Genomic DNA, 23,712 nt, shown 5'->3' with positions numbered 1-23,712 from the left:
TACGCCTCCAAGCATCTATCAATCTGAGTTCTTCAATCATGTTAGAACAAGACTTTGGGAGTATCCTCCTGCCCTTTTTTCCCTTAATCTCACTTTATGGTCCATTTTCTTGTCCACAATTGCATTACACACACAGTCTGGCAGCCCACTTTTAAGAGTAAAGTATGTAATTTTTGGTAAAACATTTCCTGATGGTCGTTTGGGGCGTATATCGCCACTAAAAGCACCTTTTTAAGTTTCATTGTGATTTCAACCATCAGAATCCTACCGTCCTTATAAGCTAGTATATATTTAGGGTCTAGTTTTTCCTTAATGTATAATGCTTCTTTTGAGAAGCAGAAGATACAAACAATTTTCCAAGCTTTGAACATTCCAAAAATTTAGCATGTTGTTTCTTAATATGTGTTTCTTGTAGGCAAATTATATCCAATTTTCGTTTTTGAAGATGAGAGAGAATCCTTCTCCTCTTAGAGGGTCCATTTAGTCCGTTTACATTTAAAGAGAGCAATTCAATTTTTCCTTCCCTTTTAAAGGCCATGTTTAAAGAGTATCTACCTATCTACTTATTCTTCGCCTTTACACTTCTACCTTTTTTCTTTTCATTTGTTTCCAGTGTCTGTACTTCTTGTTGTGAGTCAGTATTCACTATTTCTCCTTCCTCAGAGTGATACATTGTTAGTTCCATTGGTTCGGCACCTTCCTCTCCTTCTTTTGACACACCCGGTTCTTCCTCTTCAAGCATACCTCCAAATTTTTCATAGAACTCTTGTGCTTTAAAAATTGAATCCAATTTATATCTTGTAGAGTTCCAAGTGAAGAGTATTCTTTCTGGTGTTAGCCACCTAAACATAATCTCTTTCTTAATCAACTTTGTAGTAAGGAATAAGTATTTCTTTCATCCTTCTCTAATCCTCCATGGTATTTGCTTCAGAACCGTCACCTCATGGCAGTCATCCACCTTTAAAGGTTTCTCATGTATGGCCCTCAAAACATTGTCTCTTATAGACCTTAGAGCAAATTTAACATGAACTTCCCTCAGAAGTTTGTTTTTTCTGGCCTAGGTCGAGTTAACTCTGTAGATAAGATCAATTCCTACTGCAATTTCATTTTCTATTTCTAAAAGCTCTGCCAAGGTGCCACTCATTAGCTCTCGCAAATCTTCATTCTTTCCTTCGAGTATATTCTGAAATCTTAGGTAGTAAGATGCCTTCTCCATCTCTAATATAGTGAATCTCATAGAGACTTATTTGTTTGCTTAATTAGTTGTGTTTCTTTATCTACCATTTCCAGCTTTTCATGTGTTTGTTGTATTTTTTGTGTATTCTGTTCAGTTTTAAGTTGAACATCAGATAATTGAGTTGATACATCTTTAATAGAATTATCCAATTTGTCAAGCTGTTCTTTTTGCTCATTTGAGAAATTTCCTGTCATGTTGCCATCACCTCTTGGGATGCTTCCAAAGCTGTTAAAGACATCTGTATCACCAAAGTCGTTATTTGTAGCTCTTTTAGACATTTTCCAACATCTTCCGCTTTAGGCTGATGAGTTGGACTCTGAGCAGCTGATGAGGGTGCCAAAGAAGAGGAAGGATGTATTTTTCTCATGATGAAAATTTTTTACCAAAAATTTCAAAACAGCAGCAGAGAGATAGGGAAGAGAAAAAGAGAGAGAGAGGAACTTGCTATAATTCCAATAGCCATAGAATGGCAGCAGAGGGCTATTATGAAATGATGTCACAGCAGAGAAGAAAGGACACATGCTTGTTTTTTCTCTTAGGAAGTCACATCTCAGTATGAAAATTACTTTGGCAAGCGTCCAGTTGTTTTTGGCAAGAGTCCAAGAAAAAGAAAGAAAGATGGCCGAAATGGCCACTCCGCAAGCAAATTTTGTCCTTCTATCACATAATTCCACAGTAATTATTTATTTTGATTTTTCGCCCTTGGGGAGGTTAGTAAAAGGAGGTCTTTCCCTTCAGCTTCCACTCTCCAAAAAAAACCTCAATTCCTCTCCCCCATATCAGTCGCCACTTAGACCTCTGTGGGGGGGGGGGGATTCCTCCCTCCATCAAAGGGGCTTTTCTTTCTTCTTTGTGCCAGTTAGTAACAGCTGTAGCTTTTTCATGGGTAGTATTGAGAGAGAAAATAAAAAGTAAAAATGCTCACCCAGTAAATCCGATGAGTTTTTAGCTAATCTTCTAAGCTATTTTCCAGCTGTCGAAGACTTGTAGGGAGCTGAACTCTCCCCTGTATTGTCCGGTTGAGAAAAGCCCAGATTTATTTATTTATTTAGCAGACTTATATGCCACCCCATTCGCCTAAGCCTCAGGGCGGCTTACAAATAAATAAATATCACTAGTACAATAAAATACAGTTGGAGACATCCTGGCCAAAGTTGTTAAAATCAATAAATAAAATCAACAGTTAAAATAGCATTTAAATAAAAAGGTCTTGGCCTGGCACCAAAAAGCAAATAACGACAGTGCCAGGCGGACCTCTCTGGGGAGCACGTTCCATAGGTTGGACGCCACCGCAGAGAAAGCCCTCCTCCAGGTGCTCACCCTCCTAATGTCCTTCACGGAGGGCTCCCGGAGAAGGGCCTCTGCTGCTGATCTCAAGGGGCGGGAGGGCACATATGGACGTAAGCACTCCTTTAGGTAACCAGGACCCAAGCAGTTAAGGGCTTTATAGGTGATAACCAACACCTTGAATTGGGCCCAAACTTCAATGGGGAGCCAGTGAAGCTGATGGAGGACTGGAGCTATGTGAGCACAACGCCCAGTCCCCGTCAGCAACCTGGCAGCTCTGTTTTGCAGCAATTGAAGTGTCCGGACCGTCTTCAAGGGCAGCCCCATGTAGAGCGCATTGCAGAAGTCTAGTTGGGAAGTTACCAATGCATGTGTCACCGCCTCCAGGCAGTCATTCTCCAGGTAGGGACGCAGCTGGTGAATCAGCCAAAGCTGAAAGAAAGTGCTCCTTGCCACCACCGTTGCTTGAGCTTCCAGCGAAAACTCTGGATCAAGGAGCACTCCCAAGCTGCGGACCTTGTCCTTCAGAGGGAGTGCAACCCCATTCAGGACAAGATCAAGGTCCCCTTCCCCGAAGCCTGAGCCACCTACCAACAAGACCTCCATCATGTCTGGATTGAGCTTCAGTTTATTGGCCCTCATCCAGCCCATCACCTCAGCCAGGCACCGGTTCAGTACAGCCACTGCCTCACCTGCATTGGTTGAAAACAAGATGATTCCGCAGCCCACACCTCCTAATGACCTCTCCCAGCAGTTTCATGTAGATGTTAAATAGCAAGGGGGACAAAATGGAACCCTGCAGAACTCCATGGCATAACTGCCATGGCACAGAGCCAGAGTCCCCCAGCACCATCTTCTGGAATTAGCCATTGAGATAGGAGCAGAACCACTGCAAAGCAGTGCCTTCAACTTCCAGTTCCGCTAGCCTATCCAGAAGGATACCATGGTCAATAGTATCGAAAGCCACTGAGAGGTCCAGGAGGACCAACAGATATGCACTCCCCCTGTCTCTCTCTCTGCACAGGTCATCATATAGGGCGACCAAGGCAGATTCAGTACCATACCCAGGTCTGAAGCCGGACTGAAATGAGTCCAGATAATCAGTTTCATCCAAGAGTGCTTGGAGTTGTCCCGCCACCACTCGCTCCAACACCTTGCCCAAAAATGGGATGTTGGCCACCAGTCTATAATTGGTGGCCATCTCTGTATCCAGGGATGCCTTCTTTAGGACTAGTCGGACTACCGCCTCCTTTAAAGGGGCAGGTACCCGGCCATCCCTCAGAGAGGCGTTGACAACCTCCAGGATCCAGGTCCCTATCCCGTCCTTGGCGTTGGTAAGTAGCCAAGATGGGCAAGGGTCCAATAGGCAGGTGGTGGGACGTACTTGTCCAAGCACCTTGTCCATGTCATCAGGCCGCAATAACTGAAACTCATCCAATAAATTAGGACCAAGCAGCAACATTGGTTCTTCCCCTGAAGGCTCTGAATTACTAGTGCAGTCCAGCTCGTGACGAATCTGAGTGATTTTCTCCTTAAAATGCTTGGCAAAGTCGTCACAGCAGGCCGTCGAGGGCGGTACAGGGTCTTTCTTGGGGCCAGGATGAACCAGCCCTTGTACCACCCGAAAAAGCTCCGCCGGACAGCATTGTGAGGAGGCAATGCAAGCGGAGAAGAATTTCTTTTTCGTCGCCCTCACCTCCACAGCATAAGCCCGATAATGGGCTCTCAAGTTTTTTCGATCAGATTCATCCCGTGATTTCCTCCACCTATACTCTAGACGTCTCCTGACCCGCTTCATTGCCCATAATTCAGGTGTATACCAAGAGGAAGAGTGGGCTCTGCCCGGTGGGAGAGGATGCTTAGGAGCGATCATGTCAATAGCCCTGGTCGTTTCCCCATCCCATAGTTCGACCAGAGCATCGACAGGAGCACCAGTCTTGTCAACCGGAAATTCCCCCACGGCCTTCAGGAATCCATTTGGATCCATCTGGCTCTGGGGGCGGACCAACGCAATCGGGTCCGCACCCTTACATAGGGAAAGGCTGCTCTCAAGCTCAAACTTCACAAGGAAGTGATCTGACCATGACAGGCGTGTCAGACACAAATTCCTCATCCTCAGATCACCCTCTTCCTGCCCCATCGAGAAGACCAGGTCCAGAGTGTGTCCACGTTCATGGGTCGGGCCTACAACATGTTGAGACAACCCCATGGCCACCATGGAGGCCATGAAGTCCTGAGCCACCCCGGACAGAACAGTCTCGGCATGGAGATTGAAGTCCCCCAGGACCAGCATCCTGGGAGTCTTCAACACCAGGCCCGAGACGATCTCCGTCAGCTCAGGCAGGGGGTCTGTTGGGCAGAAGGGTGCACGATACACCAACAGAATCCCCGGTCTGTCTTGGTTGCCCAACACCAAGTAGAGGTACTCTAGACCCGGTCTCAAGGGGACTGAAAGCCCCGTGAGGGAGATGGAAGCTCGGTAAACCAAAGCAACCCCCCTCTCCTCCCCTCCAGGCTTGGAAGGTGCTGAACCAATACCCGGATGGGCACATTTGAGAGAGGGAGACATCCCCCGCCCCTCCTGCCCAGGTCTCTGTTATGCAAGTCAGGTCGGCCCCCTCATCCACAATCAGGTTGTGGATGAGGGATGATTTGTTGTGGACCAACCTGGCGTTAAGCAGCAGCACTGTCAGGCCTGGGGGGCAGTTGACAAGACTACCTGCAATCTTCCAGCTGGGGGTAAAACCAGAAAGAGGGACAGGTGTCAACCATCTGTTCCTCCTTCTTCTACACAGACACGTTAAACCTCCACCGCCATAACGTCCATTGCCCAAGACCACCCCAATGGTGGCGCCCACGCACTCCCCAGGCAACCTCACAGTCGACATAGCCAGGAATAAATCCGTAAAAACAAGTTAAAATACAATAAAATGTTAAAACAATTCAAAACTTCCCGTCTACCCCCCAACACGAAATTCTGCCCCACCAATAGAGTCCCTAGCCAGCCCAGCCCCCGCATGGCCCTGAACGGTCCCAAACGGCGGCGACCGCTCTTTGGCCATCGCCCTTCGGCCACGTCTGGCAAGTTATGCCAGCAGCTGTCCCCGCGCCCTGCCCCCAATCCAGCATTGCTCTCACTGACCCCAGCGGAGGGGGTGCCAGGGCGGATGTGGGGAACTCGCCGGCCAGCAAGATGGCATCCTCCTCAGCAGCCGCAGCGGCCCTGGTGTCCTCCGGCCCCGGGATGGTCCAGTGGTGGCTGCGGGAGTGGCGTCAGCTGTCCCCCGGGCCCGGCGGTGCACCTCAGGTCTTCCTCGGTGGTGGCCATTGGTGGCAGCAGCGGCAGGTGTTCCAGGGAGGGAGGGGGCCCAGAATTTCTCCCAGTAGATTTGGAGTAGGTGCCCCACACCAACCAAAAGAATGCTCAGGCAATCTAATCTTCATCCCAACAGGGCTTAGATGAGCCTCACACAGCTCACTGCCGAACAGATACCGGCATGATAACGGGAACTCCCGTTCTTCACAGCCATCTCGTCCCGATGCCAAACCGGAAGTCCACTGGGAGGTTATTCTTCAGTTATTATTTAAGACTCATCGCCATATAGTTTGAATATGCATTAGAATAATAACAAAAGGCTGCAGAATATCATGAGGTACTGAGACAGCTTGGAAAGTTTAATAGTAGAAGGGTGTCTGGTCAAGAAGGAATTGGGTTAAATTATTTTGATTATTGATGCTTGATAATTTCCGTAACTCCCAAGCTATCATGAGTATGATGAACAGTCCAGATGAATACAGAAGCAGAAAAGCATAGAAGAACATTCCAAAACAAAGTCCTTACCCTTATCAATAGCTCAGCAACATAGAAAGATTTAGCATCTCAATCTTATTTTGGTCTTTTTTCTTTACAGTATTTTTTCTTTACAGTGTTTACCAAGAGATACTCAAATATTCTTTAAACTAGTTTGGCATCAAAAAAACTCAGGGTTACAATTCTGAGAATGTTTTGATCCTCTAAAGTCATTTCAGAACTCTGTTAATAGTTCTTCCCATAAGCTTATTTTTATTTGTTTGCTGTCTGTTATCCTTTACTCCAGAAGATTATATACAGTTGCCCAAGGTGACAGAAGCAGCTGTACTGGAGTATTTTCAAAACTGGAATATCCAAGCCAAGTCTGGATCATGACATTGAACACCCTTGTATTAAAGAGATAAGTGACTGTGATTTTCTTGACTGATTTTGTTCACCTCACTCCTCAGTAAACAAAAAAGAGATTATTGGCTCTCATGGAAATGCAACTTCCTATTTATGTAGGAAGTTTCAAGTATAAGCTGGGACTGCATCCCACTTTGGGAATGACAGCACTGCATTTTCAGGAATTTTCAGGTAGTTCCTTCAAAATGGAAAAAGGAGAAGAAAAGAAATTTCACTGCAGCATATGGAGTGGAGAGTGGGACAAACATTATTTATTTATTTATTTTTAGACTTAGTCATGCTACTTTTACATGCTGTGCTGTGCTGTGCTTTGCTTTAGCAATATCCAGAGCTGCTGCTGCACATCCACTGGGTATGTGTCAACCAGCAGGGCCCACAGCCAGTACAACAGGCAACTAGTGTTTCCCAGAGCAACTCTGCAAACAAGCTGGGACACTCATTGAGGGGATGGGATAAGTCAGCAGAGCTCCTTCTTGCTGGCTCTACTGAACTTTTGTGTTCTTGTGATGAGCACTTTGGTCTGATTCCACCTGGTTTTGTAAATGCCAGTTTCCCATCACGTCAGCAGTGCGTCTCACTGGCACACAGGCAGAATTGGATACCACCTCTACACTGTTTCTCAGATGCTCTTTTACTGTTTGATTTTAAAGCAATTCACTTAATTACTTATTCTTTTGGAAATTTTAGGTCAAATTGGAAATCAAGTTATAAGTACTCAGGTTGTCACTGGTAGCCACATCTGAGTGCCCCCACCCTCTGGAGTAGGCACAGGTCAGCTGGAAAGAGAGCTCTTTGAGATGTCCAGGTGACTTTCCTCATGCCTGTTCTTTTGGCTTGTCACATATTTTTTTTTCCTAATCTTCCAATAGGCCACATCCAATGTCATGGAACTTTGACTTCACGGTGGCACTTACGATTCTCTCCCCTCTCCTGCACCACCCTTGTGCCTCCCCCAGTTTGTTCAAGAGTGTCTTTAATTCTCCAGAGCAGATATGGAGGGTCAAGGGGGGGTCAGGGGGAGGGTAATCTATTCCACCACTCTATCTTTTTTACTGGCAGGTGAGCATTTCTGGCTGTAACCCACTGTTCTTGCCCTGAGGCTCTTAAATGGCCTTCAAGTGGAGACTCACATCGGTTCCTCTCTTTCTTTCTTCCATAAGGGATAGCAGTTCTCTCCTTATTAGAAAAATTAATGGTGCAAGTTTGAATTTGTCCTTGTTTCTTCCTCCTATTCAGTGTGTCAGGCAAATGATCAGTGTTTTGCTGATACAGTTTTTGCAATGGGCTAAATGGAAATGTTGTAATACATTGTTTTGCTATTTTAACTCTCCCTTGATAAGAGGTTGGATAATGCTTCTGCCAATGGAGCAAGAGAAAGCAGGACTAGATTCTGGGTGTGTTACAGAGAGTGTAGTAAATAATTCTGTGCCTAGGATACAGGATCCATTTAAGACTGCTCATATCTTTCAAAATGTAGTTTGTTTTACATGGCATGAGATGTTTCTTTGTTTAGATTTGTGCTATATATAATGCTGCACTTTTTCATCTAAACCAGAAGATGTCAGGAGTAAAAAAAATATTGCACTGCTGCAGGTATGCAACTCATTTCACCAATACTTTTTTATAATGCTAGATCATCCAGTTTTATATCTGTCCAGTTTTATATCTGCAACACTGTCCTTGCAAACATTTCCTTTTTACCCAATATATATGTTTGAACACATATTACTGGTAATTTGTAATATTTGTTTTAAAAAGCTAGTTGTTGGTGGTGCTAGTGTTAATGTGATTATATTGCCCAATAGCTGAGGCTCCCTATGCAGGTTGCAATTCATAAAATACAGTATAAAATACAAATAACAATAAACCATCTTGAGATTTCACAACAGAGTTTAAAGCCAAATGTAACCAACTTAAATAACTAAGACAGATTTAGAGTAAGACTAGACCTGTTAAAACAACTACAATAACTCCCTCACTCTGCTGCACTCTTTAGAGTTGTTAAATGCTTTGGCATAGAAGGGAGTTCTAAACTGGCATCAGAAGGATAGTGCAGCTGGTGCCTCAGTGGAGAGCTTGTTCCATAACTGAGTTGTTGCCACTGGGAAGGCCTTCTTCCTTATTGCTGCCAACTGACCCCCCGCCCCCCATGTTTTCTTCTCAGGTAGGGAGACAGCTGGGTCATGGGGTGGGCCAGACTTCAGCAGAATCCCTAAACTGCCCCACTAGCCCAACACAAAGTTTAGCACTGCAGAGTCAAGACAGAGAGACACTGCTGGCCAGTTGACGTTGGACCTGACTTTAAACCCACTGCATCCTTTACATATTTCCTGCTCAGTCAAGGGGCTTAGGCAGGTGAACTGGGGTGTTCCAAATTGGAATGTTCAAATGAAGAATGACAGAGATGAAGTCACCTCCACCTTTCCTGTCACCTTGTCTGGCTCTTGATACCAGACTTTGGATTGGCATAGGATTATGCTCTAAATCTCTGAGAGCTATCAGGTGTTAGTTTAGCCAAAATCCTGATGTAGACCTTTTCACAATAACCAAGACAAACAGACTCACAACGGTATTTATTATAGTTGTATCCCATTGTTCTTTGTATTGCAATCCCAGCAACATACATGGGCTTCCCAAGGGATTCCTGTCAAGAATATTGCTGAGCTCCATAAGATTAGAAGAGCAGTGCTGGAAGCCTACCTAGCCCAGCATTGTGTTCATACAGTAGTCAATCAGTTACCTGTGGGGAGCCCATAAGAAGGACATGAGTAAAATAGCACCCCCCTGCCCCACACACACATGCATTAATTTCCCTCACTGCCCAGAGATAGAACTACAACTGCTGCCTTCACACCACTATCTGCATCTAGAAACAATAAAGATATAGATACATGTAGCTGCTTTAATAGAAATCCGCAGAATTTATCCATAAACTCTATGCTCAGCAGGACTTATTTCTAAGTAGGCATATAAAAGGAGCTAATTCCAGACTTAGACTGTCTGCATGGTGCCACCAAAAGGGCTCCACCTAATGCCAGCCTGGGCACCACACCCTTTCCTGCAATCAGCCACTTCAGCCTTCCATTTACTTTCTGGACAGCAGCTGGAGTTTTTGCAGTATTCAAGGTGACAGTCACTTATTGTGAAACATAGTCAAGCAACTTCATTTTGTGCAGAAGTACAGCTGCCACTGCTGGTGGGTTAAATATACGCAAGTGAACAGCAGCTTACAGCAATAGCTTCCCCAGTTTGCCCTGGCAGTGCTGTGTGTCTGGTGGTGGACTGGGCCCTTCTGAACCCCAAGCCCATACTCTGGTGCCTGTACATGCTGACCACTGACTCTGGGCTGCATGTATACAGTTGTATTGTAAATAGATCCATCCATTTACATTTCACTTGAGTGATACAGAAGAGCTAAAACAGAAAGACAGGATTACTTGCTAATGCGGAAGTTATTCTGTTCATTGTACCACTTCAAATAGCAAGTGAAGGGGCATATAACAGAATATTCTAACCTACATACAAACACAAACCCACTCATTTTTGGGGAAAAGGCTCTTAACCTAACCTTTCTTAGTCTCTTGTGTAGACTGAATTATTTTCAATGGAGAAGCACTCATGCTCAGCTAACAGTGCTTATCCTTCTTGTCTACAAGGTAATGTGTGCACTGTGAGAAGCATCAGGCATTCTGGCACATGCATTCACACACACAGCTGTCAAGCATACCCAAGCTTATTTATTTTACTTTTAATTGCCCACTCTTAGTTATTGCATGCTATCAAGTTGTCTCCGACTTGTGGTGATCCTATGAATCAGGGGTCTCCAAAGTGTCCTATCCTGGACAGGCCCAATCCACTCTTGTAACTCAAGGCTGTGGCTTCCTTTATAGAGTCCATCTGTCTCATATTTCTTCCTCCTCCTCTTCTACTGCCTTTGACTTTCCTTACCATTATCATCTTCTCCAGTGAGCCTTGCCTTCTCACGATGTGCCTGAAGTATGAAAGGGCTTCCAGGGCAAGATCTGACTTAATTTGATCTGGGATGCTCTTCATCATCATTTTCTACTTCTTCATCTTCTCCTCCTCCTCCTCTCATCAAAGGTATTCTCTCCCCCTGCATCATGTTTCAAAAGCATCAGTTTTCTTCCTGTCAGCTTTCATACTCACACACAGGGATTGGGAATACAGTGGTGTGAATGATCTTGTCCTTGGTCTCCAGTGAAACTTCCTTACACTTGATCTTTTTCATTTCCCAGTGCTCAATTGGGAGCTACACACCACAGCACATCCCCCTGTGCCAGCACCCTTCTCAATCTGACTTGCCATGGAGATGCCCCAACCTGGTGCCCACTCTGAACAGGGCATGCTTTGTTCCCCATTGATGGTGGCAGGGAATTAGGTGGTTGCAGCAGGACATGGAAGGTCTGCAAAGATTGCCTGTAAGTGCTACATGCTGAGCAATAGTTCATTGTGATGTCTGATATATATATAGGCAGACTGTGCAATTGGGGCTGAATGGAAGCTCATCATGTCCTGGCTTCCATTTTGTAAAGCTTTGGGAATCACTGTAGTAATGCGCAACTTTGATTCTTGGCTGAGTAATGCCTTCTAGTGGCTTTTAAACAAATATATGATTCTAGGGTTCTATTATATTAATAACACAGCCAAATTAAGGTGTGGGTTAATAGTTTGTAATTATGTTTTAATCAGAAAATTTGATACACTCTTTTTTCTTTTTGGAGATTAATGTTATAGCCTTTCTTAATTAAAAATGTGTTAATATGGCTTACATAAATTTTAGCGAAACTTTGGAGGCACATGTACTGGTTGGTATAATGTGTCCTTTGATATTTTGCAACTTTAAGTTTGATTCACTCAAATTGTTTCCCTAGTACTCACTGGTTACTTTCCCTTTAGAGAGTCATCTCCTTTGGAGTGGTCATGCAGTCATTTGTAGCCTCCCTGCAGCAGTGCCATTAACAAATGATGGATTAGACATGTTAGAAACATAGAAACAGAGCGAGTCAGAAGGGGTCTCTCGGGCCATCTAGTCTGACCTCCGACACCAGCTGGCTCCGCTCACGACATGCCCACCATGTGCACGTCCAGCCTATCCTTGAACATCCGCACTGATGGGGCCTCAACGGCCTCTTGTGGAAGCCCATTCCATACCTTCAGGGTCCTGACTGTCAGGAAATGCTTCCTGGCATCCAAAGGGAACCTTGGCTCCCTGAGCTTTACTCCATTGGAGCATGTTCTGCCTTCCTCTGCAGGGGAGAACATGTTCTCTCTCATCTGATTATAGAGGAGTCTGGTGACATAGGTTGTGTCCCAAAGATTTTGTTGGATGAATGCATGTGTATAGCTCTCTCCCAAATGTGTCCACCAGACTATCTCGAGGAATGGGCAGGGGACATAGCTGTCCCCTGTCTATGTAGTTTTCATCTCTCTGGTCAGGTGTAGTGTCTACCAGTCAGCCTGTTTTGAGTGTCTGCACATGTACCAGGATCAGATAAGGATTCTGTTTGTGTATTAACCACTTTGTTGCCTAATGAGTTGTTGCAGGTTATGTCTGGTATTGAGGACTCCAAGGCTTATGGCCTTCTGGGACTTTAACACCCACACTTAGACTAACATTGCTGGAAGTGGCTCTGGATTTCATTTCTGTCATTGCAGCCATAGATCTCATAGAACATTCTTTGGTTCTGACCTTCTATAATGGAATGTGGTAAATTATCTATGGTTGGGAAAGTCAATAATGATAATTGCAAACAGACTAATATCTAATCAAGTTTGATCTACTTCTAATGCCTGCAAGGATGGAATACAACATTTGCAGATCTGGCCCTGCAGAATATAGAATTATAGAATAGTAGGGTTGGAAGGGACCATGAAGGCCATTGGGTCCAGCTCCCTGCTGTTGCTGGATACCAAGTTACACCATCCCACTCAAAAAGTTTCTTTTTGAATGTCCAGTGCAAAGAAATAGAAGAAAACAACAGAATGGGAAAGACTAGAAAACTTCAAGAAAATTGGAGATATTAAAGGAATGTCTCATACAAACATAGGCATAATAAAGGACAAAAATTTCAGGGGCCTAACAGAGGCAGAAGAGATTAAGAAGAGGTGGCAAGATTATTCAGAAGAACTATACAAGAAAGAGCTTAATGTTCCTGATAATCATGATGGTGTCCTTGCTGATCTTGAGCCAGACATTCTGGAGCGTGAAGTCAAATAGGCCTTAGGAAGTCTTAGCAACAAAATAGCTAGTGGAGGACATGGTATTCCAGCTGAGCTATTCAAAATCCTAAAAGACGGTGCAGTTAAAGTGCTACACTCAACATGCCAGCAAATTTGGAAAACTCAACAGTAGCCAGAGGATTTGAAAAGGTCAGTTTACATTCCAATTCCAAAGAAGGACAATGCCAAAGAATGTTCAAACTACCATACCATTGCGTTCATCTCACACACTAGCAAAGTTATGTTCAAAGTCTGCAAGCTAGGCTTCAGCACTATGTGGACCGTGAACTATCAGAAACATAGAAACAGAGCAAGTCCGAAGAGGCCTCCCGGGCCATCTAGTCTGATCCCCGGCTCCAGTCAGCTCCACTCATGACATGCCCACCATGTGCATGTGCAGCCTATCCTTGAACACCCTCACCAATGGGGCCTCAACCATCTCCCATGGAAGCCCATTCCATACCCTCAAGATCCTAACTGTCAGGAAGTACTTCCTGGCATCTAAATTGAACCTTGGTTCCCTGAGCTTTGCTCTGTTGGAGTATGTCCTGCCCTTCTCTGCAGGGGAGAACTGGTCTCTACCCAAAAACAGGTCTCTACCCAGAAGTACAAGCAGGGTTTCAAAGAGGCAGAGGAACTAGAGATCAGATTGCCAACATACGCAGATCATGGAGAAAGCTAGGGAGTTCCAGAAAAACATGTACTTCAGCTTCATTGACTACACTAAAGCCTTTGATTGTGTGGATCACAACAAATTGTGGCAAGTTCTTAAAAGAGATGGGAGTACCAGACCATCTTATTTGTTTCTTGAGAAACCTTGAGAAAGTTTCTTAGGCTAGCACTTACCAAAAAGATCCCCAAAAAGGTAAAGACCCCAAAATATCTCAGGAAGTGATGCTAGGGACTTCTGTTCTACCCATGACCATTAGCCTTTTCATTGCAACAAGGTTTTAAGCAGTCCTTCATGCTTTTTAATATCTACATTAAACTGCTGCCAGAAAGTATCTGCAAGTTTGGCTTGGAATGGCATTAGTATGTGGTGATAGACAGTGCTCTGTCTTGTTTCTATGCACTTTGCTGAGGAAATCTTGAACTGAAAGTGATTCCAAGGTGAGTGAGATTAAGCTAGGTAAGATGGAGGTACTTTGAGTAGGAAAACCAGCTATCCTGCACGGGGAGGTGCAACTGGTTTAGGTAGGGTTGCATTCAACAGACACAAGTGTTCAATCTGGTAGGTCTCCTGGATTTTGCACTAACTCGAGTGGTGGCAGTGGCCAATAATACTTTTTACAGGCTCAGACTGATCTGCGAAAAGTGAAAGGATGGATCTTGCCTTAGTTATCCATACTTAGTGACATCCATGCAGGAGCACTTCAATGTATTCTTATGTAAAGTGGCATTTACAGACATTTCTAAAATTTCAGCTGGTGCAAAATGCAACTTTCCAATGGGAGTCTTGTAGTTGGCTCACATGACACCTACACTGCACCAGTCGCACTGGTTGCTAGTTTATTTGCGAACCCAATTTAAATCCTGGGTTTTACCTTTAGAATGTGGAGAGGTTTGTGGCCAAGTTATTCGAAGGACAACTTCAAAAGCACCAAGCAAGACCCTGCTTATACACCAGTGTGCACACACAGCCACTTGTCTCCTTCTTTTGGAGAAGGCAAAAACAAATCAGGAAATCTTTCATTAACAATTGTTTTGCAAGCAGATTAAAACAACTTTAAACTGTGGTTTAATATCCTGGTTTGTTGCAAAGTTATTAATGTTCTGCTGAAATTTAAAATTATGGTTACTGAAAGACCTCCTGGTTTGCTTTCAGCTTGTTGGAGGGAGCAGCCCAAGTGACTGTGGGTGCACAGCTTATTAAAATAGTATTTGAGTAGTTTTGATTACAATAAAAATTACATTAATTCATTTATCTTCCTATTTTTAAACTCTTTTGTTCATCTTCATACAGAATTGTTTAGATATTTCGGTATCTCATTTTTCCTCTCTGAATAACTATTGCACTTGCTAGAGTCAGATAATATATTTGAGTGAAAAATATCTTCCACTGTTATCATGGCTAGCATTTCTTCTCTAGTTAATTCCTGATCATTGTGGTAAATGTTACTTGCATAGACCTTTTTTATTTAGACTACTATTGATTTAGAGGCAAATTTGAGTGTTTGGCCATTCTTCATTCATAAAGATTATTTAATCTTTATTCTGCCACTGCAAATAGTGATTATAGATCCTTTAAGAGTCCCATGTATAAGCTGCCCTTTGGGACAGTGCTCAGTAAATGACAGCATCCAGCAGCAGACATGCAACTGCAGCTCACCTGCGACTCTTTGATCAACAGGAACTAAACAGTGTGCTCTATAGCTGAATCCTTCCTATACTGCCAAGACCCCAATTCTACTTCTCTTCCTACTGTTTTCATGCTAGGAAGCTGCCTTCAAGTGAGAATGTCAGATGTCATGGGGATTCATTCTTCATCTATAGATCGACTAATTCAAAGAAATGGCTGTTTGAAACAAGAAGCACGACTGTCTCATTAGCTCATCTGGCAAGGAAGCCCACTAACAGTTTGTGGGACTAACAATAATCAGGGCTGTGCTTTAATAAGGATGGCAGCTGAAAATCATTTGTTTCACTTCTGAGGCTAGAATGTGCAAGTACTGACATATAAAATCAACATTTGGCTATGAAAAGCATCCAAACTAATGGTACAAATTAAAGTTAAAGCAAGAGGCAAAATTAATAAACTTGATCTACAGTGTATATTTTTAGTTTCTTTCTGAATGTCATTTCAGTGATGTATGATGTATGACCTTTGGAGAAACAGTACTTAAAACAAATGTATCTTTTGGAGGAGACATAGGCTTTCAGAATGCTGAGAAATGGAACATAGACGTTTTCTTCAATGTCCTCATGAAATAAGGCAGTAAGAACAGTTTTAGCAACCTAGTTTTATGATGAAAACTTCTTGACAGAAATATTGTTTGCTGTATGCCCACCATTAGACCTTTCAGTATACAGCATGGGTATGAAATCCATATGAAAATCAGAACTTTGGAATTAATTAACTTCCAAATATAACTAAGCAGATTTAATTGGCTCTGGGGTTTAAAGCTTACTTGCTAGAGTGTAACTAATGAATAGACTTGTCATCATCTTAGGCAGTGTGTGAATTTTTTGAATGTTTAATTGAAGGTATACAAGAAATATTATGAGAAATGTTGGTGCATCTAATTTCTAGTTTATTTTATTTATTGAAAAGTCTTGCGAAGAAATTAAAATCCACAGTTTCCCTGATAGCAGAGAAAAAGTGATTTGATTGCAAAAACATTATATATTTGGTTTGGATAAGTAACTCATGGAAATGTTGCAATTGTTTTAAGATTTAAGAGAGACCTTTCCCCCCAGAAAGATCATTATTTTGAGTTCAAAAATAATGTTTGATTCAAAAATCCTCCCAACTATTTCTGTACATTTGTCAGAATTTTGGGGACATGTTTTTCAAACAGCAGGCTCCAGGCTGCGCTGCAAACTTCTTTTCAGTTTGAGACAGTTTTTGAAAGCAGATGGTGATATGTTATGGCAATCTTCTGTTTAAAGTCTCACAAGGTATGTCCACATTCTTTGGCATGTCTAAAGCAGCTCTCTGGATCCTCGCTGTATATTGTCTTACAAGGGAGAAGGGGATTAGGTAATGGCGACTAATGGAGACTATGTTTATGTTCATACATTTCTCCATAGATAATGATCTTCAAATGTGTAGTACCAACAGGATGAGGGCAGGGTATACTGATTCATCAGTGCAAGAGTGCATTGTGGTGATATTCCAGTGTTCTGAAGTAGATGCCAGGACAAATGGCCTAAGCTGCAGTTCAGAACACATGTAAGTGCAAGTAAATTCAATGGATTTCTAGGGTTATTATCCATATACCATTTTCTTAACCATAACAGCCAAAGGCTGTAAGCTATCTTAATGGACTCATACACTAATTTACGTCCTGATTCTCAATCTGTACATTTAATGGGAGTGGCTAGATGAAAGGGATAACTTTTTTTGCCGTAAAACCAGCAGAAGCTTTGTATCACAGTATTACATAAGCAAACAGGACATGATATAATACATATATTATAATTGGCAGATGTTTGCTAATATTTTTTCCAAAAGGAAAACAAATCAAACCTTTACTGAAAACAGGATCAAACTCTCTTTTTTCTCTCAAGGTGGAACAGGTCTAGAGGCACTTAAAGTCTCAGACCAGACTCAGAAAAAAGCAGCAACAACATTCAGGTGACCAAGGGTGTAATTTTTAAAAGCTTCAAATGAATTGTGAGCCTATAGAGACAGCAGCTTGGAGGCATTTTTATTTTGTCTTCTTTACAGACTGGGAAACAAGCAGGATAGGGATCTGTTGCTTTATGCACCTGTGCGGTATTTCAGCTTCCATCTAATAAACATCATAGAACATGGGTCCTCAAACTACGGCCCATGCCCATTTGGACCCGCCGCACACGCACCTGCCGCTGCCCACCTCGTCCTGTGCGTGGGGAGGCAGTGGTTTGCTCACTCAGAGCAAACGATCTCCAAGCGAGCAAGCCGCTGCCTCGTGCACCTGCCTTGTGGCATGTGCCCACCCGCACCGCGCCTCCCCTCGCCGCATGCCCAGCCCCACCTCAGCACATGTGCTCACACACACCACCCCTGCGCTGGCCTGCATATACCACCGGCACCACCTTTCTGGCCCTTGGCCAGCACCGGCATCTTTCAACTGGCCCCCTGGTTAAATAGTTTGAGGACCTTTGCAGTAGAACATCCATTGTTCCATTGGGTCTTCTTATACAGCTGGGTTGTCAGACATCCTTTGATTTGGCATTGACTCATACATAGAATTGGATTAAATGCAAATATGTTTCCATGTATTTATACAAATTTGCACTTCCAAAAATGTGCAAATCTCCCCGCATCCAGTCCCTCCAAAATATGCAGCTAGCTAGCTATCTGCTTGTTTTAGACCAGAGGAGAACATGGGCTTTTTTATATGATGCTTTTTATTTTTCAAAATTTTCTGGGACTACATTTGTGTGCAATTATAAAAAGTTGAAAAAAGTGGTTAACGTAGGACAAAATTTTTAAAAATGTCATTCTTCATCTTCCTTCTAATGTGATACTGTTTATTCTATCATTTTACCATGCTATTGCATCCTTCTGTTTGCTTATAGACTAAATGTAAATGTATTTGTAAAACAAGATAAATTGCCTTCAAATGTGGAAGCGCAGTATGGACTTTCTGGAATTTTGTTCAGAGCGTTGTATTGAAAATGTGAATCAAGCAGAAGTTTTTGAGGCATATATGCATGAAATGCATGATAAGTAAAAGCTAAAATTGAGGATAATTGTAGAAACAAATACCTAAGTAAATCTTTATCTTTGCACATTGAAATGTATAGCCACTGTGTTCTTAGCAAAGCCTCATTTTCCTCAGACGGCAAAGGAAACATTTTACTTGCCGGCTGTGAAGATGGGTGACCTTAGTAGAATAATCTTTAAACCCATTTTGAAACAAATCACTGAAACAACATCACTTGTAAAACTAGAAGGATGTATATAGACTTGTCTGCAGAATCATCCAGGCTAGATGTCTTGTGCTTTTAAAATAGTATTGAAAAAGATGAACATTAAATTAAAGTCTTCTGCCCATCGATCCATTCTTTCGTTGGCCAAGGTGGATGAGCCTTGACTTTCTTCTAAGAGGTTCAATTCCACTTTACCATATTTTTGCAAACAAATTGTATTACCCATCCCTAAAATTTGGGCTTTTCATATCCATATAAGTCTTCCCCAGTCCAGTGCCCTTTGGATGTTTTGGACTATAGTTCCCATTAGCCCCAAGAATGGTGACTAGTGGTTAGGAATGAAGGCGGTTGTAGTGCAAAATATCTGGAGGACATCACATTGTGAAATGCTATTCTATACTACATTTCCAGTGATACTGGTGGTGCACAAAAGCTTATCTTTTGGGGGACTTCAACATCCATGTTGGTTGTGGTTTGGATATTTAATGTGTCCATAGCAACTGTAAGCCTGTCTCCAATCTGGTTAGTGTGTTTTCTGCCATGATTGTATATGCACATCACCACCCAGCACAGCTTTTCCAATTGGTGAGAAGTCTTTAACAACGATACTGGTGACAGATCACTAGAAGATCCATTGTGACTGACTTGTAACTCATTTGCAGACAAATTCATTCTTTCCTGAGTGCTCCTGTTACAGCAGTGAGATCCAGTTTTACGTAGCTTTAGTGCCATCTGGCCATGTTTTAGCTTGTTTTCCCCGAGGATCTGGAAAGTGCATCTGCAGGGTTAACACTTGCTACCTGCAGTCCTCATTAAGAACTGTCAAAGCAGCCAATTGTTTTTGCTTCCCTATTTGTTATCCCATACGTCCATTCTATCCCATTTATGATTTATCTGCACGTTTTTAAAATTCTGTATGAAACTTTCTATTTTAATACATATTTCAATACTTTAAAAAATATATTTCTCTCAAAATACCCATGAATTATGTATTTTGTCTTTTCAGCCCAGAACTTCATTGAAACACTTGGGAGGTGCACAAGTTGATGGATAACTGATTTCCAATCTGCCATCAGTCAGGGAGGTGTGCAGATCAGATCACATCAGAATTCACAAAGATCTAGTTCGTCTAGAATACTGCTTTTATCCATGGCCTTTCTGGCTAATTTAGGTGCTAGACTAGGTCTCTGGGATCTTAATTAAAGCACAAACAGATTCAATAAAACACAATTTAAAACAAGACAATATAAGAAGTAGACAGCACCCTATGAATTAAAACTCAATTCAAACTATGCCTGAATAAAAATGTTTCCAATAACATCTAGGCTAGATATCCTGTGTTGCTGACAGAAGGACAACAGAGAGGGATCCAATGGGAGTCTCCTTTGGAATGGACTTCCAACGCCTGAGAACAGCCAAGAAAGTCTTCTCTCACATCTCCACCAAAAGTGCCTCAGATGGCAGGAGAACTGAGAGAAAGACCTTTCCTGAAGATCATAAAATCCTGGCAGGCTTATATGGCAAAAGTTGCCCTTTTAGGCAGCTTAGTCCCACATCATATACAGCTTTCCGCATATTAACCAACACACTAACTTTGCATTGTTCCTGGAAACAGACCAGTATCTGGGAAAGATGTTGTAACAGAGAATGCTCTGTGGAACTGGCTCTAGTCAACAGTCTGGCTGCAGCATCTTGGACCAGCCAAAGTTTGCAAAATTTTCAAAAGCAGTCCCACATAAAGCATGATACAGTAGTCTGAATGAGATGCAACTCTCTTAGGCATCATTCTGTCCACACTGATGTGAGAGTAAACCCTATTATACACAGTTGGATTTATTTTTGAGTAAGCATAACAGAATAAGGAAGGCAATACAATGGCTATGAATGTGAATTAGACCAGCTTCTGACCAATCAGAAAAGTAATAAAGTAGCATGTATTCTAGAAAAACTATCAGCTTGGATTCAAGCCAAGTATAAAGGTGGATAGTTTCATGGATTATTAGCCTGCTTCTTCAGTTTTTACAAGAAGCGTTTATTTCCAGAGGTTCTCAGAACCTGCAACTCCCGCAGTGAAGCAAATAAGCAAAGCAGGAGATCAGTAGCTCTGCAGGTCAGGCACTTCGCGTTCTGTTTTGTTCTCTTGTTGCTTGATAGCTGACTCACCTCCACTGAGTACTGAGGGCACTGCATCTCTGGCCCTGTCTGCCAGATATATGTCTGCATGCCATCTCTCTCAATCTGCATAATTTCCCTAACTCACATATTCAGTGAACTCCTAATTGCTGGTTATTTATTTGTTTACCTGTTTATTGCAGCTTCCAAATTGCATGTGTTTGTGTAGCAGTGAAATAATTTCTGTTCTGAGCACTTTGCAAAGCCACATATCTTCAAATAAGCAGGAGATTTACAGACTACTTTTGCATACATGATGTAGTCTGTCTTATTTTATTGCATTAAATTATGAAATAACCTTGGTTGTTGCTTTTCAAGGTCTTAAGCAAATAACAGATACTAAATGAATACTAACTGCATTCCACCTCTATAACTATAAACTGAAGGGTGATCGAAGATTTTTCAGGCTTGGCATAAACATATGGACAGCTCGCTACTGCTAGTATAATAAAGCAGCCTTTATTTTGGAATGTTTAGGCAGAGTTCCCCAGGATGATGTCCTTCAATGATCTTCAGCATATATAATGCAGGCAGAAAGGAAAAGAGAATAAGTAAGCCGATACTGTAGTACTTTGAAGCGGGAAGAGTTCATATAAATGTTTAATCTCCCAGAGTATATGCAACAAGTACAGTGGATGACCAAGATATGTAGCATTACATCTATTTAATTCATATTTCTATGCATTTTAGAAATGCCCTGTTTCTCCCTTCTAATACTCTATTACCATTTCCCCCCTCACCCTTTTAAACAGTTTTGCTCAAGTGATCTCGGGAAGTCAGGACTCAACATACTGGCTGAGATGGCCTCAAAATGTTGCAGAGATAGTCAGGCTAGGTACATGATGACATCATTAAGGTTACATCTGTTAGAGTGCAGTCCAACCAGAAATCATGCCAAAAATCACACATTTTTCATTCCTTTTGCAACCATCTCCTCAAAATTGCCAAAATGTACCACTGAAGTATTTTGTGAATTCCAGACACACCCTTTTTGGGGTGGGAAATGGAGAAAGAAGTTACAGTGGTACCTTGGCTCACAAACGTAATCCGTTCCATGACTCTGGTCATGACCCAAATTGGTCGTGAGGCAAGTCAAATTTCTCCATAAGGGTCAATGTACATAAGGTTAATCTGTTCTGTAACTTTTTTTTTTTTGGGGGGGGGACCCAATTTGGTCTTGAACTGAGGCGTTCGTGAGCTGAGGTACCACTGTATATTTTGAAATTGACTTGTTATTGTTTTGGAATGAGCTCCTCAAAGAGGTGCACCTGGTGCCTCTTTCATATTCTTTTTGGCATTTTAACAATCTAACTTCTAGACTTTGTCTATATATGATCCCATTTTATTTCTATATTGCTGCTATGCTTCTGTGCTGAATAATAGTAACTGAAATTAGGTTTTGCTCTTTTAATTTATTTGTCTTTGGGTAGTTTTTTAACTTATGCTTAACTTTAACTTTTCTTAGCTGTCCAGAGAGCCTCAAATATTGGGCGGTATATACATTAAAATAAATAAATAAAGCCAGGTTGCCGGACCCATCCAGGGGAAGAAGGAATGTCTGTGAGTCTTTTCTGGGAATTGCATATTTTTCACTCAGTGTGGTGGAGTGGAGTGGAAACTTTAGCAAGTTCTTGTGTTTTACTTTTAGTCTATTTGCCATAACATTAAACTGGATGGAACTGATTTTTTTCCAGGTTATGTTTGAGATTCTGCAAACAGGAATCCTATCAGTTTTCATCCACTCTGTACTGTTCCACAAAGCATTTAATGGAAGTAGTCTGCTTAGTTTCAGTGGCTTTGGACCTGTCTCTCGGTTTATTCTAGCTTTAGGTAAGGAGTAAGGTTAGCCAGATGTTGCTGGCCGCAGACTAGACTATACCGAGGGCCAGGCATCCACATTTGGCAAGCCCAGACTACAATTCTATTACCATGAGGAGAAAAGAGGAGATAGGCTAAATTATAGATCATGCTTGAGAATATTTATGGAGCATCAGGCTACTTTGTGATATTCACTGGATCCTATCAGAAGCAGTGTTAGAGCAACATTCAGAATGCAGAGTTGGTGGCCCAGGTCCTTCTCTAGAACAAAGGACTATGCTTGTGAAGCTTACTAGGACATACAGTTCAACATGCTTCCTCAAGAACTACTGGTTTTCCAGAGTCATATGGAGGATGTTCTTCAATTTGGGGTGGCACCTCCTCCTAGGCAAAGTCCACACCTACATTTTATATCTCCGGGGAAGGGGGTATCCTGTTACCCAGATAGACCCTGGCTAGAGAACAGACCAATGGTGTCCAACTGGAGTTCTACTGAATTCAGTCTACCTCTTGGTTTCACTTGTTCCCCACTCAGGAGAACTTCTTTCTTTCCCTTTATTCCACTCTGCTCTATTCATAGAATCATAGAATACTAGAGTTGGAAGGGGCCAGAAGGTCATCAAGCCCAACTGAATCCAGGACACCTAGTTACACTATCCCACTCAGATGACTGTCCAGGTGCATCTTGAATGCCTCTAGTTGGAAAAGCTCACAACCTGCCTAGGTTCCATTGTCATGCTGCTCTAACAATCAGGAATTTTTTTCCTGATAGAAACATAGAGAGCCAGGAGGGGGCTCCCTGGCCATCTAGTCTGACCCCCGGCTCCAGCTGTCTCCACTCACGACATGCCCACTATGTGCATGTCCTTGAACACCCTCACTGATGGGACCTCAACCACCTCCCGTGGAAGCCCATTCCATACCCTCAGGTTCCTAACTGTCAGGAAGTACTTCCTGGCATCTAAATTGAACCTTGGTTCCCTGAGCTTCACTCCGTCGGAGCATGTCCTGCCCAACTCTGCAGGGGAGAACAGGTCTCTACCCACCTCTGTGTGACACCCCCTCACATACCTGTATGTTGACAACAGTTCCCTTCAGAGTCTCCTCTTCTCCAGGCTGAAGAGACCCAGTTCCCTCAGTCTCACCTCATACAGCTTTCCCT

At 42.6% G+C, this 23,712-nt stretch overlaps 1 protein-coding gene across 2 annotated transcripts in view; it reads left to right on the top strand.

The window, feature by feature from the left end:
- Positions 1–23,712, top strand: part of SPAG16 (sperm associated antigen 16) — a 584,427-nt gene that overhangs the window by 486,024 nt on the left and 74,691 nt on the right. Inside the window, exon 16 of one of the 2 annotated variants that reach the window (XM_044432016.1) lies at positions 6,622–6,718. The exons of the other annotated variant lie outside the window; for it this stretch is intronic. Coding sequence (XP_044287951.1) covers positions 6,622–6,710 — 89 coding nt within the window. The 3' untranslated portion in view covers positions 6,711–6,718. Of the gene's footprint in view, positions 1–6,621; positions 6,719–23,712 lie in introns of those variants that run through there. 2 annotated transcript variants of the gene reach the window in all.

The sequence above is a fragment of the Varanus komodoensis genome, unplaced genomic scaffold (assembly GCF_004798865.1).
Source record: "Varanus komodoensis strain SLA01 unplaced genomic scaffold, ASM479886v1 scaffold23, whole genome shotgun sequence".
In the NCBI taxonomy this organism is placed as follows: Eukaryota; Metazoa; Chordata; class Lepidosauria; order Squamata; family Varanidae; genus Varanus; species Varanus komodoensis.
Note: the sequence above shows the minus strand (reverse complement) of the source record. Positions and strands in the feature narration are given on the sequence as shown.